This window comes from Microcaecilia unicolor, chromosome 5 (genome assembly GCF_901765095.1).
Source record: "Microcaecilia unicolor chromosome 5, aMicUni1.1, whole genome shotgun sequence".
In the NCBI taxonomy this organism is placed as follows: Eukaryota; Metazoa; Chordata; class Amphibia; order Gymnophiona; family Siphonopidae; genus Microcaecilia; species Microcaecilia unicolor.
The window spans coordinates 79874089-79890298 of NC_044035.1; the positions used below are offsets into that span (position 1 = coordinate 79874089).

General features: G+C 42.1%; 1 protein-coding gene across 2 annotated transcripts in view; it reads left to right on the forward strand.

Moving 5' to 3' along the window:
• Window positions 1-9768, forward strand: part of LOC115470111 (centrosomal protein of 55 kDa-like) — a 98605-nt gene extending 88837 nt beyond the window's left edge. Inside the window, exons 9-10 of one of the 2 annotated variants that reach the window (XM_030203033.1) lie at window positions 7305-7412; window positions 7508-7595. In XM_030203033.1, coding sequence (XP_030058893.1) covers window positions 7305-7397 — 93 coding nt within the window. In that variant the 3' untranslated portion in view covers window positions 7398-7412; window positions 7508-7595. Of the gene's footprint in view, window positions 1-7304; window positions 7413-7507 lie in introns of both variants that reach the window. The other variant, XM_030203032.1, reaches the window with a different exon arrangement.
• The last annotated feature ends 6442 nt before the right edge of the window (window positions 9769-16210 follow it).

The window sequence follows — 16210 nt, forward strand, 5'->3', positions numbered from 1 at the left end:
GGGGATTCTCTGTCATCACTAACTTGCTCAAAGCCAGCAAGTCTTACGGCTTATGCCTGGGTCTGGAAATTTTTGAGGAATGATGTCAACAGTGCTCCTTCTCCCCATGGAAAGCTCAGATCCCAGAGGTGTTTAACCTTTTGCAGCTGGCTCTGTCCTTCTCGGAGAACTAGGTATCCATCCAAACTGTTGCTTCCCCAGTGTCCCTCTGGACCAGCATAGATGAGTTATGCACTCCTACCAGCAGATGGAGATTGAGAACGTACTGAATTTCAAGTAGATATATAAGTGGGCTGTGTAGTCCCCTGAAAGTCAGTCTGTTCTCAGTCTCAGCAGATGGTAGGAGTGGTAAGTCTGTGCAGTTCCTTTGGGTTTTTAGTCCTTTAATTACATTTTTTTAAATTAATTAATTAGAAAGACCCTGCTAGCAGAGACCACTTCAAGAGGATTAAAGCAAACAAACATAGAACGTAGACAACTGGGCTTACCTGTTGACTGGATAGGGGTCAAGTCCCATGGGAATCTGTATCACTTCAGGAGTGTCACATTTGGGCAGCTGAGTCCCTCACCCTACTTCCTCCTTGGGCTTCCAGAGTGTCCTCGACTTTCCTTGGCTGTCACTGGGCACCCAGATTGTCTTGAGGTAGGGTTCTGCTTGCAGTTGCTCTCCCAGTTGAGTTAATTAAAAAATAAAATCTCAAAGTCCAGCGGGAGTATTTCAGAGATTCTTGAGCACTGCTGTTGGGGACTGTTTCTCTTTGCAGCTGCTGTTCACGGTCTTGGTGGGAGTCCTCCTCCTGTGCCTTTTTTGTTACTGCTCTTTTTTTGTTTTTTGCGATGGCTGCACCATGTCTGAAATGCTGTTCTTCCTGTCAGCACTGCGGAGTGGATTCTTTGGGCCACTGTTCCTTTTCTGCGGGGGAGCAGGTTGCGCTGGATCTGGCATTAGGGTCAGCGGTTCCGGGGCAAGCACTACTGTGTGCGTCTGTGGAAGTTGGGGTTTGCTCGGAAGCAATGTCAGGTGCAAAGGTTGCAGTTTCAGCGGAAACTGCCACCATTTTGAATCCCTTCCCCGCTGATGGACCTCTCATCACCGTTGAGAACTCTGTTACTGCAGTAGAGCCTGCTGTCTCTAGTTCTCTGCAGCCTGCTTCAACTTTGGTTGATTTTCATCTAGATGTCATTTTGGCCATGTATAGGGCCTTTTGTCAGCAGCGGGAGTGTGCCGCTGGTGCTAGTTCACAGAGGGACTCTGTTCAGGCGTCGTCTTCTGGGTTCCCCACCAAGAAGTGCTGTGTGGAGTGGGACCTGTATGATCTAAGGGAGCTTTCTCCTTCAGAAGAAGATCCTAACTGGACCATGAAGGAGGTAACAAATCAGGAACAGTCTGGCAAGGAGGGCAAGTGGTCTGAAGACCTGCCACCAGGTGAAGATTCGTTTGTGGTATGCATTTATCATAGGAAAGTGTTACAGGAGTTCATTTCCCAAGTTTCTGCCACCTTAAAAGTAGAGGCGGTGCCTAGGGAACCGTGGAATTTGGATCCCCTATTGAAGGGCATCCGTAAGTCCTCGATGTCCTTTCCTATGATTCAGGATATTGTAGGCGTTATTCAGACCCAGTGGAAGGTGCTTGAGACCACATTTCATCTGGTGCAATCTATGGTGCATCTATACCTGTTCCAGAAGAGAAGAGGGAGACTGCGTCCACCTGCAGTGAACACAGTTGTTTCTGTGGTCACTAAGAAGAATACGGTCCCAGTGGACGGGGGTACGGCCCTCAGAGACCTGCAGGACCATCGGACGGAGACCCTCCTCAAGCAGGGATTTGTTATCACTTCTCTCAAGGTGCTCTCAGGGTGCAGGCTGCCATTTGTGGTGATTTTGATAGGCCTGTTTCCATTGGGCATTTTGGGTTCTAGATAGAGACGCAGCGGACTTGGTCCTTAGTGGATCAGGAAGTGGCCAAGGTAGAGATGGAGGCTTCATTTTTGTCAGGTGTCCTTTATGATACTCTGTGTCTCCGCTAAGTCCATGTCTCTGAGTGTAGTGGCTCAGAAGTCTCTCTGGTTGCTCAGCAAGTTTCCCTTCGGGGTTTGCTCCTGTTTGGCGAGGATTTGAACAAGTTCATTAAGAGTTTGGGAGAGACTAAGGTCCCTCTGTGCCAGAGGATAAACCTCATGTGGGATCACAGGCTTCTGCGGCGAGGGGCTGCTTCAGAGAGGCTTGTCAGTATCGCCCTGGTCAGGGTGGTGGCCAACAGTACAGTCGTTTCTTTCAGCAAGCACAGTCCTTTCGGGGTGCCCGCAGGGGTGTCTGGATTCTGATTCCTCTGGGTGGCCCGCCCAATGAAGGTGTGGGGGTCCAGCCTCTGGTCCCAGTGGGGGCAAAGTTGCAGGAGTTTACCAGAGGTGGACCCACATTACCGTGGACCAATAGGTCCTCTAGGTCATTCAAGATGGCAATGCTTTGGAGTTGCTCATTCTTTGGAGTTGCTCATTCTTTGGTAGACGCCTTCGTGGAGTCTCCTTGTCTGTATGGTTCAGGAAACTGTGTCATCTTTTCGCTCTTTGGGTGGTGGTGCCTGTTCAGATTCTGAAGTTTGGTCTGGTCGTTACACCATCTACTTTGTAGTTCTCAAGAAGAAGGGTTAATTTTGGCCCATATGTAACCTGAAGGGCATAAATTGGGCAAGCTCTTTTGTTCCACATGGGGGTGCTTTGGTCGGTGATTGCTACAGTCCAGCCTGGGGAGTTCCTGACTTCTCTGGATCTCACTGAGGCCTATCTTCACATCCCCATCTGGGTAGCTCACCAGAGGTTCCTTCTCTTTGCCATTTTGGGGAGGCACTTTCAGTTTTCTATGCTCCCTTTTGGGCTGGCCATGGTGCCTCACACCTTCTCCAAGGTTATGGTGGATGTGGCAGCGGCCATGTGAATGGAAGGAGTCCTCATTCATCCTTACCTTGACGATTGGCTCATCTAAACAAAGTCCTTTCAGGGCAGTGTGCTGGCTATGACCTAAGTGGTGCAGTTGCTTCTGGAGGTGGATTGAGTGGTCAACGTAGCCAAGAGCCATTTGGAGCCGTTGCAGAGCCTGACCTGTCTGGGGGTTTGTTTCAATACCGCTCAGGGCAAGGAGTTTTTGACTAGTGAGTGGGCTCGGAAATTGCAGGGCCAGGTGTCCTCTCCTTCAGTCGAGGAGCCTGCAGGTGAGAGAGTATCTCCAAGTCTTAGGGTCCAGGGCATTGTCCTTGGATGTCATTCGGTGGGCGAGGGCTCATATGTGTCCTCTCCAGGTGGCTCTTCTTTCTCCATGGTGGCCTCAGTTGCAGGATCTGGAAATCAGTTTGCTTCTTCGGGCTCTGATGCAGGCTAGTTTACGCTGGTGGCTGGTGCCCTCTCATCTAACGGGAGGCCCCAACATGGACGGTGGTTTCCATGGATACTAGCCTTTCCAGCTAGGGAGCCACTTTGGGGTTCACACAGTTCAGGGCCGTGGGTCTCTCGGAGTTTGTTTTGTTCATCAATGTCCTGGAAACCAGGGCAATTCGCCTAGTGCTGATCACATTTCAGGACCTTGTTTTCGGGAAGGCAGTGCTCATATGCCACCACAGTTGCACTGTCGGGGAACATCTAAATCAGGGGGGGGCAAGAAGAGTCTGCAGGTTGCTCAGGAGGCGACCCTTCTGTTTGCTTGAGCGAAGGGGTGTCTTGCAGATCTGTCGGCGGCGCACATCGTGGGGGTCGACAATGTTCAGGCTTAAGTATCTCAGTCGGCATCTTCTGGATCCCAGGGAGTGGAGTCTCGATCCTCAAGTGTTTGCTATCATAGTCTCTTGGTGGAGCTGCTCTTTTGCCTGCAGGAGTCGCCCTCTCTTCTGGGCCAGGGTCCAGTGTTCTTGGATGATCAGGGTCAGTTCTCTCTGATGGCATGGTTTTTGAGAGGGCGCATTTTGAGGAGCAGAGGTTGTTCGTCTTGGTTATTGATACTCATCTGCAGTCTTGTCAGCAGTCTACCTCCCTAGCTTATGTCAGAGTGTGGACGGTGTTTGAGGATTGGTGCCAGGCCTCTCTTCCACACCTTCTGGACTTTTTTCAGGACAGTCTTTCCAGCGGTCTCAAATGCTCTTCCCTCAAAGTTCAGGTGGCAGCTATGGGCTGTTTTCGTTGGCTGTTCATCTGGATGTGCAGCGTTTCCCTCGTGTGTATGGGGGGGGGGGGGCGTAATGGCTTTTCCGGCCTCCTGTTCATCCACCGGTTTCTCCTTGGGACCTTGATCTGGTCCTTTTGGTGTTGATTTTTCTGCTGTTCAAGTCTTTGCCCTGTTTGACCCTCAAGGATCTCCCCCTGAAGACAGTGTTTTTGGTGGTGGTAGTGGTGACCTCTGCTTGTCAGGTTTCAGAAATTCAGGCGCCCTGTTGGGAGCCCTTCCTGGCATTCTTTCCAGACAAGGTGGTGCTGTTTGGTTCCTTCTTTCCTTCCGAAGGTGGTTTCTCCATTTCATATCATCCAGTCCGTTGTTCTTCCAGTCCTCATGGATCCTTCTGCGTAGGAAGAGGAGCGTAGTCTTCATTGCCTGGATGTCTGCAGAGTGCTGTGGTGCTACCTCCAGGTCTCTCAGGAGTTTCGTCGCACCGACTGACTCTTTGATCTGGTTGGGGGTGCTTTGAAGGGTGAAGTGACTTCTAGAGCAAGTATAGCTCGCTGGATTAAGGAGGCAATCGCCTCAACTTATCTGATCAAAAGGAAAGCGTTGCCAGAACTGTTGAAAGCCCATTCTACCAGGTCTCAGGCATCTTCCTGGGCAGAGCATTTGTTGGTGGCGCCTCTCAACATTTGAAAAGTGGCAGTTTGGTCCTTGTTGTCATTATCATTTGTATATGCAAGCGTGTTGAGATGTAATCATCGGGGCTCAAGTTTTGGAAAACAGACTCTGGGGATCCCACCCATGAGGTCACTGCTTTGTTACTTCCCATCTGTGCCAGTTCCAGAGGGACACTGGAGAAGGAGAAATTAGGTCTTACCTGCTAAATTTGCTTTCCCTTAGGCCCTTTGCACCGGCACAGAGTCCACCCAGGGTTGTATGGTCGATCTGCGTTTTGGTTTGCTCTTACCAGGAGAATTGTTGTCCTTTTGGGGGATGGTTTTTTGGGGGGGAATGGAGTATGGCGATTGCAGAGTGGCTTTTCCTTTTTTTTTTTTTTGAAGATACAAAAAAAAAGAAAAGACAAATCTCAAGCAGGGTCACCATGACTCTAGATTAGGCACACTTTTGGACTCCTGGGGGATACCCTGGGGTTTCCTTGGCAACTGGGCTGAGGGTTCTTGGCTTTTGGCAGCGATTCAGCAGGCAACCAGGAAGCTTGCTTCACATGTTATTTGGTTGTGTTTTTGTTGGTTGTTTCTCATTCTTCTTTGGGTTATCCTCTTTCAGTGGGGTCTTGTTCATGGATCTGCTTTGCTATTCATAGACTGACTTTCAAGGGACTGCACAGTCGACTTATGTATCTGCTTGAAGTTCAGTGTGTTCTCAGTCTCCATCTGCTGGTAGCAGTGCGTAACCCATCTGTGCCGGCCCAGAGGGACTAAGGCAGTGGTTCCCAAACCTGATCCTAGAGGCACCCCCCCAGCCTGTCAGGTTTTCAGGACATCCACATCGCTCTCATGAATGTCTATTGTGGATATCCTGAAGACCTGACTGGCTGGGGTACCTCCAGGACCAGGTTTGGAAACCACTGGAATATGGGAAATCAAATTAGCAGGTAAGATCTAATTTCTCCTTCATCTCAGGTGGTCTTTTTCCCCCTCCTTTTTGGATCAGAGAGTAGACTCAAGGACCAGAAGGCTACACAAGCTACATGTCTGCAGAATTCTGTTGTGGTAGTTGCAGGAAGTGAATGTGTTCAGTCTGTGATTATTTGTTCATCCTATTCCATGCTATATTTGCAACTGGTGTCTTCCAGCCAGCGAGCACATTCAACTCATGCTCCGGCGACATCTTGACAGAGGCCCAAGCAGTTTTGCCAGAGGATATCAGTAGTGTGTCGACCTGGTTATTGCTCCATTCTTATGTAAAGCATTACAGACTGAATGAATGTGCTGGCCAGAGCTATAATTTAGAGTGAGGGCCTTTTCTTCCCTCACCCAGTGAGTTTCTGCTTGGGTACATACCAGTTATACAGGATAGTGCAACAGGATGATGAGGAAGCTGAAATATAGTCATACCTGTTAATTTCCTTCTCTTTAGTCCTGCTGCACCATTTTGTGACCATCGCTTGGCATACTTTGGTTCAAGGGACTTTTTGAGTTCTTTGCCTCTCTCTACTAGTGGTGGTCTAAAAATAAATAAAAAAAATGTTATTGTTTATGGAATTTAATTATGGCTGCAGTGGTTTGATGGGGAATGGGTGTGCTGCTGCATTGGCAGAGGTGTACTGGAGTTTTCCAGAGAGCACCAGCCCTTATACCAGTGATGTCACTGGGAAAAGTCAGTTTTTCATACCTCCATCTGCTGGTAGGAAGGGGATACAACCCAATCATACAGGATGGTGCAGCAGGACTAAAGGAAAGGAAGTTAACGGGTATGATTACATTTCATCATGTTAAACTTAAAACCGCAGTACTGGAGTCTTCAAAATTCTCATTCACCTTTTTGATCTATTGCTTTTCCTTTGGATTTTGTAAATTTGCTTTCATTATTTTTGTTCTAATGTATTGCTCTTCTTTTATATTTTGTCTTATACATTTCACAAGGCCATATCTCCATGCTGATGACCCGTCTCTGTGGTCTCTTCTGTTCGTTTCATGCTGTCTCTGTACTTTACCTAGACAAGCATTGTGTTGATAAGTTTCTGATAAGGATCAATACAACGCTCCTTTTGCTTACACACATTCATGGAGAGAGAAGTGGTTAAGTAGGGAGAGACAGAACTTTGCATGGATATCTCTTAAAGAATGAAACCAACAGCAGAATGATCTGAATGAATTTCTGTAGTTTTGCCACCATCTGAGCTACCCCAACATTAGTGCTGCTGTTTTTAAAACAGGCTTTAACTGAAAAAGAGATGAAGGCTGAATTTGGGCTTCACCCCATGATATTTGGCTTAAATAGATCATAGTTTGCATTCGTATCATCTTCCTCGCAGCCCCAAATATCATCTACTACATATTTCAACTTGGCATTTTGGTTAAAGAGCTATTAATGTCATCTCATCAAAATTATTTTATGCAATGGTGCACAGGTGTCTTTTGTTTATACACTTGGGTATTAAATAAGCCTCCTCACCTATTCCTTTTTTTTCCAAGAATTCACCAAATGCAACAATAGAAACATTTGGATATCTTCTACAAATGACAAGGCAGATTCAGAAAAAGTATTTATTGTACATTTCGCATTAAAATGCTTCTCATGCTGTAAGTGTGCTACAGTACCCTTTTTCAATTTGATTGTAAACCACTATTAAATACCTGATCAAACAATGCAAGATTATACTATTTCCTTTTTCCAGAAACATCCCAACTACATAGAGCCACCAAATAATCTTCAAGTTGATCTGGAAGAGAAGTTGACGATGCATGATCAAGCTTTGTCCCCTAAATGTGCCAATCTGTTGAATGAGAGCTTCTTGGAGTGCCCCCGCTGTAAAGCACAGTATCGTACAAGCCAGCATCGAGAGTTATTGGCTCACCTTGATTACTGTATAGATTAAACTTTAGGGCAGAGAGAGCCAAGGTACACCAGTATTCAGCTCTACAGGCTAGTGCGTTTCCATGGACATGCTTTGACTCCATTTTTTATTATCTTTTTTTTATGGGGCATCCATATTGTGCATGTTATAGTTCTCATGCAGGTGTGCCACTAATATGTTTTAATAGCACCCCCTGCAGTTGAAGTGTCATTATAGCACCAACTGTCGCCAAGTTGCTCAAAGTATGAAACTGCTTGAGATTTGACTTTTGCTTTGTATTATACCCAAGTTGTCTGTTTATTGTCTTGATGTATTTTATATCTAATACATTTACAATAGTTTGAATTTGCTGCTTTTTAAAAATATTTGAGTACCTTTTGTTACAATCAAAAACAAGGGTGCATATCTTTTATGCCAAAGGAACTCTTAACATTGCATTGAGACGGCAGTTCATTTTTAACAGGGTCCAGAAAGTCCATAAAAGCTTTTAAAACGCTGCCATTCTTCAAAAAAAAAAAAAAACTATACTGACCACACATGCTGCCAGCATTGGAGGGTGGACACTATAACCTTTAGCTCAGTGCGGCACACCATATAAAACAGTAGCAGCAGCCCTACAGCCGAGCCAAAAATTGGAATATATGCGCTTACATTCCCATAAGTTCTGATGGCTCTTGCTCTAAGCAAGAAGTATGTGTGTTAATGTAAATATACTCAGTTTTTGAATCTGAGGAGGTGCTGTTGCTATTCTTTGGTGCTCTAGATATATTTAAAAACAAAAGAAGGAACATGAACTGTTCTTTAATGAAGAATTTCTAAGTGCTTTCAAGATAAAATTTCTGGATCCTGCTGAGTGTTGAAGAGGGTGTAACTCTGAAGGTGCACCCCTCCATATCCGGGGCTTGCTTCAGATTTTCAGGTTTCCTGAGTCACACAGAGCAGTGTTTCTCATTTTCAGGATATCCATAATAAATATGCAGGAGAGAATTTGCATACAAATCTATTTCGTGCATATTTGTTTTGAAAACCAGCCTACCTAGGAGGATACTCCAGGACCAGCTTGAGCAACACTGATAGATTACACTTGGGAAGGGAGTAACAGAGACTGAAAAGACAAAAGCCTCTTCTCCCTGTCTGTCTTCAGCTGGTGTTGCTGTATTTATGCATCATATGTATCTGGGTTTTAGTCATTCAGCACAGTGACCCCTTGATCTACTTAGATTCGTAGTGGTGGGAGTGGCCGAAAAGATTCTGAAGATCTTGAACACCTACTGCTTTTCAAAGTGAAATATCAGATTTTCTTTTTTCTTACTTGCAAATAAACTGTAAGTACTCATGTCATCCACTATATAGAATTTTTCAAAGCAAGCACCACTGTTATGAACCTGAGTAAACCAGGGGATTCTTTGCTACTTCATACATAAGGCATAACTGCAGCACAGAGAAAAAGAATGACCACAGGAAATATGACCGTAACGAAAGGCTCATGTCCTTCAGCCCCACATATAGAGGGGGGCATAGGCTGTGGATCTGACTGTCACAGGGCTAGACTGCTTTATTAAGAGGAAAATTGCATTTCTTATTTTTTTTCTAAAGGTAACATTTGCCCACTTATAATCTCGCATCAGCCAAAGCAAAGGGAGATCTTGGTGTACTTTGAAACTACTGAATTGACCTGTTGCACTATCATTCTATTTCCACGGTCACCAGAAATACAAAGTGGAAATTCCTGGCTTAGGAGGAGATTACTTTTCCTAACTTCCATACCTAAATGTACTTGGCCTTTCAAAGGTGGCAATATCAGAATGAGATTTCTATGATAATGTACGTATCTTAAATTGTGCATACTTACTGATGACTGGATCATTTGCAAGAAGCACCTTGATCCATTTTAAACATAGTGTTTGGGATTGGTTTTTAAAAGCACACTCCAGGCTTGTTTGCACTTCTGTGTTCCACAACTATAGATTTGTGTACAGGGCCTCCCCTTATAAAATCTGCTTTTATGGAATTTTTTTTAACTGAAGGCTTTTTTATTTGTATATCAGAAATGTTGTGTTGCTGATTGAAAGTTTTTTACTTTTGGACAGATGTACAATATTAATAAAATCTTTAAACTATGTGTGGCTTTATATTTGCAGTAATATAATTACGTTCTATAATTCTTGCTCATCCATTTATCTTGATAGTGACTTGCTGATGAAATTTTTCCTTGCCTTTGGACATTTTTAGTAGAGGCTGATGTGCTGCCTTGAAGCCTATAACATAGTAAGTGAAAGCACATAAAGTCCAATATGGTTCATCTAGTCTGCCTCTTAAGGTGGCTAGAGTTGAATCAGGACACTCTGTGCAGGTTATACTACTCTGTGCCATTGTTTAGGGTTGTTCCTGCTGCTCTGTGCAGATTACTCTTATGCTTTTGTTTGGGTCTGTGTCTGTCGATCTGTTCATACCTTTGTTTAGGGGTGTACCTGTTGCTCCTACACAGGGTACCCCCTCTGCTTTTTTTCTTTTCTTTAGTGTGAAAGTCATGTTAAGTTTTGCTTTGATTCTATCCTCGTGCTTTATAGCAATCCTCCATGTTTATCTAGTGCTACATTCCACAGCACTGATAGAATTGAAAATTTAAATTGCAGAGCTATTGTTAGTAATAGGTAACTTAACCTAAAAATCGAGCATGGCACCAGAAGATTGGAGGGTGGCCAACATAATGTCAGTTTTAAAAAAACGATTCCAGAGCTGATCTGGGAAATTATAGGCTGGTGAGCCTGACGTCAGTGCCGGACAAAATGGTAGAGACTATTATAAAGAACAAAATTACAGAGCATATACATAAGCATAGATTAATGAGACACTGCCAACAGGAATTTAGTCAAGGAAAATGTTGCCTCGCCAATCTACTACATTTCTTTGAAGAGGTGAATAAACATAGATAAAGCCAGTCAGTATTGTTTATCTGAATTATCAAATGGCATATGACAAAGTACCTCATAAAAGACTCGTGAGGAAATTAAAAAGATGGGATAGGAGGTAATGTCTTATTGTGGATTAACAACTGGTTAAAAGAAAACAGAGAGGTTAAATGATCAGTATTCTCAATGTAGAAAGGTAGATAGTGGGGTTCCCCAGGAGTCTGCTGGGACCGCTGCGTTTTGACATATTTATGAATGATCTACAGATGGGAATTACTAGTGAGGTAATTAAAGGCCCTGTTTACTAAGGCGCGCTGTTGGCGCACTAGCGTTTTTACCGTGTGCTAATGCTAGAGACACCCATATATTCCTATGGGTATATCTAGATTTAGCGTGCGCTGAAAACACTAGCACACCTTAGTAAACAGGGCCCTAAATTTGCTGATGACACAAAGTTATTTCAAGTTGTTAAATTGCATGAGGATTATGAAAAATTGCAAGAGGATGTTATGAAACTGGGCATCCAAATGGCAGATGACGTTTAATGTGAGCAAGTGCAAAGTGATGCCATGTGGGAAAGAGGAACCCAAACTACAGCTGCGTAATGCAAGGTTCCACATTAAGAGTCACTACCCAAGAAAAGGATCTAGGTGTCATTGATGATACGTTGAAACCTTCTGCTCTCAATGTGCAGTGGTGGCTTAGGAAAGGAACGGAAAACAAAACTGAAAATAACGCCTTTATATCACTCCATAGTGTGACTGCATCTCAAATACTGTGTGTAATTCTGGTCACTGCATCTCAAAAAAGATACAGCTGAATTAGAAGAGGTACAGAGAAGGATGACAAAAATGATAAAGGGGATGGGACGACTTCCTTATGAAGAAAGGCTAAAGCAGCTAGGATTCTTCTGTTTGGAGATGTGATGGCCGAGGGGACATATGATAGAGGTCTATAAAATACTGAGTGGACTGGAACAGGTAGATGTGAATTGCTTTTTTACTCTTTCCAAAAATACGGGGGGGGGGGGGGGCACACAATGAAGCTACTAACTAGTAAATTTAAATCAAATCTGAGAAATTATTTCTTCACTCAATGTGTAATTAAACTCTGGAATGTGTTGCGAGAATGTGGTAAAATTTAGCTTAGCAGGGTTTAAAAAAGGTTTTGATAATTTCCTTAAAGAGAAATCCATAAACTATTGTGAAGATGGACCTCTGAAAATCCACTGCTTATTTCTAGGATAAGCAGCATAAAATCTGTTTTACTGTTCTGGGATCTTGCCTGGTACTGTTGGAAATGATTCTGGGCTTCATGGACTTTTGGTGTGTCCCAGTATGGCAACACTTTGGTTCTTATGTACCTTTTTTTTTTTAATTCCATCATTGTCCCCACAAACATCACTGGGAAAACTTTCTATATGCTGTGATAGGTTTTATACATACAAGAGTCCATTCTGATCTTTCTAGAATGGTAGACTAGGTTGCAAAATGGGGAACTTGTGTAGGATCTTTGTTTAAAATACTTCATTTAATATGGAGATTTTATTCCTTTTTACCTGTTCAGGTTTGAGGCAGATACATAGTGACTAGTTCAAATACAAATTACAATGATAGTCACTTATAGTATTCATCTAATTGCAACAAATTAACACTTGGAGGCATATTTTCAAAGCACTTAGACTTACATAGTAACCTATGGAACTTTGTAAATCCAAATGATCCCCAATGTGTGATTTACTAGCTTTAATCAATCCATTATTTAAAAAAAATGCTTATTTCAATAAATATTGGTGAAAAGAGGTTTTTAATACTTGTCCTTTTGCCCATTCGGTCCATCCCTTTGTATTGACAGAGCACTTCTGCCAGACACTTGTCTTTCCATGTAGAGAAATTTATAGTAGGCACTCAGTTCATGCCTGAGGTTGTATGGTGTGAGGGTTTCTTCTGCTTCAGTTTTTCTTTTAAAAATTGTGTGACTAGACTAACTTATTTGCTGCATCAAAGTGTTTTGCAGCTTACCTTGTGCTCCTTTGTGAAATGTTTGTATTAATTTCCTGCAAAGTTGCACTTTCAGTTTGTAAAATGGTCAGGAGAGGTTTTTGAAAATAAGAATCTTTGTATCATATAACTTTGGAGGTGGGAGTGGAAGTACGTGTTTTATAATTTGCCTTTGCAATTTTAGCTTTTCTTATATAGGTAATTAAATGCAAATAAACTTAACTTTTAGATTTGTGTGATGACTTATTTTGAAAAGGCTTTTCAACTTGCACATTAGTTGATTGGCATAGGATTGCCTAGCTATCCTGGGACAAAGATGGCTCATTTGTTCTTTAAATCTGGTATGAATTTGTGCTTTTCTATGTTCTATCTTTTTATTATAATTTGTTTGTAAACCACTATGATGTGTGTTCCAGAAATAGCAGTATAGCAAGAGTGAATAATAAAAATAAACAACATTTATTTGAAGACGTTTGCAGGCTTGAGAGTTGCCCAGCAGATGCCATTATTTATTTGTGGTATTTGCAGTAGTTTGATGCAAGATTGGCTTCTCCTGTATAACTAGTACCTTGCGTGTTGCAGCGCAATTTTAGGATCAGTTTGGATGTATTTGCTGGGCTAATGGTTATAACCAAATCAACTTTTCCTTCTTATTTTACTAGCTTAGTGTCCGTACAAAATATTACATACCCCTCCCCCCCCCAACCCGGGTTACCTCCAGATTTTAATTATACACTGAAATATAATTTACTTCTGTTTAATCCCTACAGACTTGATATGCACATTGTGCAAATAGACATAAACTACATATATATTGCTGTGTGATCATAATTATATTCTTAGGAGATGAAGCACAATCTAAGATTTATCTTGGGAATAGAATGTTGTCCCAAAACTTACAACCTGTTTTCAGTATATCTGATTTAAATAGCAATTGAAGAATCTCAACTGCAAAACATAAATTGCATTGGCAGGGTACAAAGCATATAATAAAGGATGACAAAGAAAGAATAGGTAGGTAGTTTCTGGAAACTAAGTGGCATTTGCAAACAAGTTTCCATGGGATTGTGCTTGATTGAGTAAAGTGGTTTAAGGTTTGCCCTGATCAAACTTTAATGAGTGGAAAGTTTGTGTGTGTTTGTTTTGTAGGAGTTTTGTGCTGCCATCTTGACCCATGAAGACAATTTGAATATTTTTGTATGGCATTATTACTGTGTGTGTCTCTTAATTCTCCTACAGTCCAGGGAATGCACAATGTCATCAATATGTACTACTTGTTGAAGGGAAAGATGCATATGTGAAGATGTTTGTGAAATTGCATAGAATATATGAGAGTGAGCCAAAGGAGAATGAGATTTTTAATGGATGTGATGTGTGTGTGGCCTAGGCTATCATATACACTTGTTAGTAGAGCAGCAGTCCATGCTGACAGCACTGATCCTTTAAGAAATATAAGGTGATCTTTGTATGAAAAACTTTAGGCGGTGTTAAAATTGAGAGAAGGCAGAAAACTGTAATTGAGTGAGGGACAAAACTGCCTTTTGGGACTGTAGAAAGTCGTATTTTTATTATTTTGTTAGCTATTTAGCTGCAACTGTTTCACATTCATGCTGCATTATGGGTCATCCCAGTGATAGAGTAAAAGAGTGATCCTTTATAAGTCTAATCAAATAGACTGATGCATCTTACCAGAGATTGTCCATTGTCAGAGAAAGGTTGCTGGGCTCGGTGAAACTTTGGGTGTAACCTAGAATAGTATATCTTATGTTCTCACTGGCACCTCTCCCCTATATCTTATTGGTTTGATATTCTTTATAGCTTTGAAAGCAAACACCAATGTTCTAAGCCAGCCTGGAATTTACACAGGTACTTAAATCTCTTTGTTAGCTCACTTAGTACTAATATTGGCCTGATGCAGAAAGTATAACTTGAATCCAACCAGGAAATATTTAGTCCAATAAAATGGTATCACATGTTCCTTATTTTATTTTCACAGGTGCAAAATAATCTTAAATGTCAAAATCATTTCCATAAGGACTAGGGCTGGTCTGTTTGAAGCAAATGGTTTATGAACTTGTAATATCTGAGGTTGGTTCCTGTGGCATGAAAGCTGAAAACAGCAGGTGGACATTATTGGACTCAAAAAAATTTTATTTTATTTTTTTATTATTTCTTTATTCATATATTTCCATATATCATCACAATACGTGAATATGCAATCGGCATTTATACAAAAGGCAAAAATAAAGAAATATCATTAACAGCCTTTCTGTCCACAAGTTTAGGAAATTTTGGAATCCAAGAATTTAGAATTTAAAGTAAAACATATAGCAATAATTAAGGACTAGTGGTTGCAACCTCTGGTTCAGACCCCAGCCTGCATTTAGGGAGGGCACACAATTCAATTCCACTCTAGCATCTAGAAATTGTTTTAACTGTTTTGGGTCTACAAATTGAAACTGTTTACCCTCAAGCATTACATTACAATAACAAGGAAAACAATATAAAAGTTGCTCCCAGTGCTACCACCCTAGGGCGGAGTTCCAAAAAGGCCCTCCGTCTCATCTGTGTAGGCCTTGAGAGATCAGGAAAATACGAATTTTTGAGCCCAAAAACAGATTTTCTAAGTGTCTCAAGGAAAGCCTTAATACAGCATTCCTATCAGGCTCCAGCACAAAAGTAACAAGCAGAGTCAACCTCTGAGTAATTATCTCCAATGAACTTTCAAGGAAAGAAGTAAGATCCATTCCTTCCCCTGCTATCGGGGGATTTTCTTCCACCACTCCTGATGTAATAAGCCCGAGTAAGGGGAGGCAGTCAGGCTCATTTTCAAAGCACTTAGCCTCCCAAAGTTCCATAGAAACCTATGGAACTTAGCCTCCCAAAGTGCTTTGAAAATATGCCTCAGTGAGTCCTTGTCCATTCCAAGAATATCAATCATATATTTTTAACCATGTCCAAAGGGGAAATTAAAGGCGATTTGGGAAAATTAAGAAATCTGAGGTTTAATCTTCTAGTCTGGTTTTCTAGGTACTCCAATCTTTTATATAGGAAATTATTATCCTTAACCAAAGCTGTTTCTACAGATCCCATTTCTTGAATTTTAATATTCACAGTCTCCAAGGACTCAGAAATTTTAAGTTTTGAGATTTTAAATTCTTTAAACAATTTCTCTAAATCCTCACTCATGTATCTGCTATTTGCCCTATATTTACCAGTATATGGTCTTGCTGTTAAGGACTAATCAGCTGGACAGCAGTATGTTTCATTGTCACGGATACTAATCTCTGATAAATTAAAAATTTTTTGTGTGTTTGTGTTTTGCATAGTGCAGTGCACTTCATTTAAGTGCACATCAGATAAGCGCATGCTCTGTTTAACTGCATGCCGTACTTCGGTCCCATTTTTGGCACCATCAATTTTTATGGGGACAAACTTCGGTTTAGCGCACCACTGATAAGTGCAAGATTCGCTTATATGCATGGTTTAAGACCACTCCTCTGCAGGAAAGACTCCGCATATGCGTGCGCATGGAATATGGAAGCCGATTGGTGCGTGACAACCAACGAGATTTCAAATTTACCGCCCCTTTAACTGCCAGAGGCAGAATA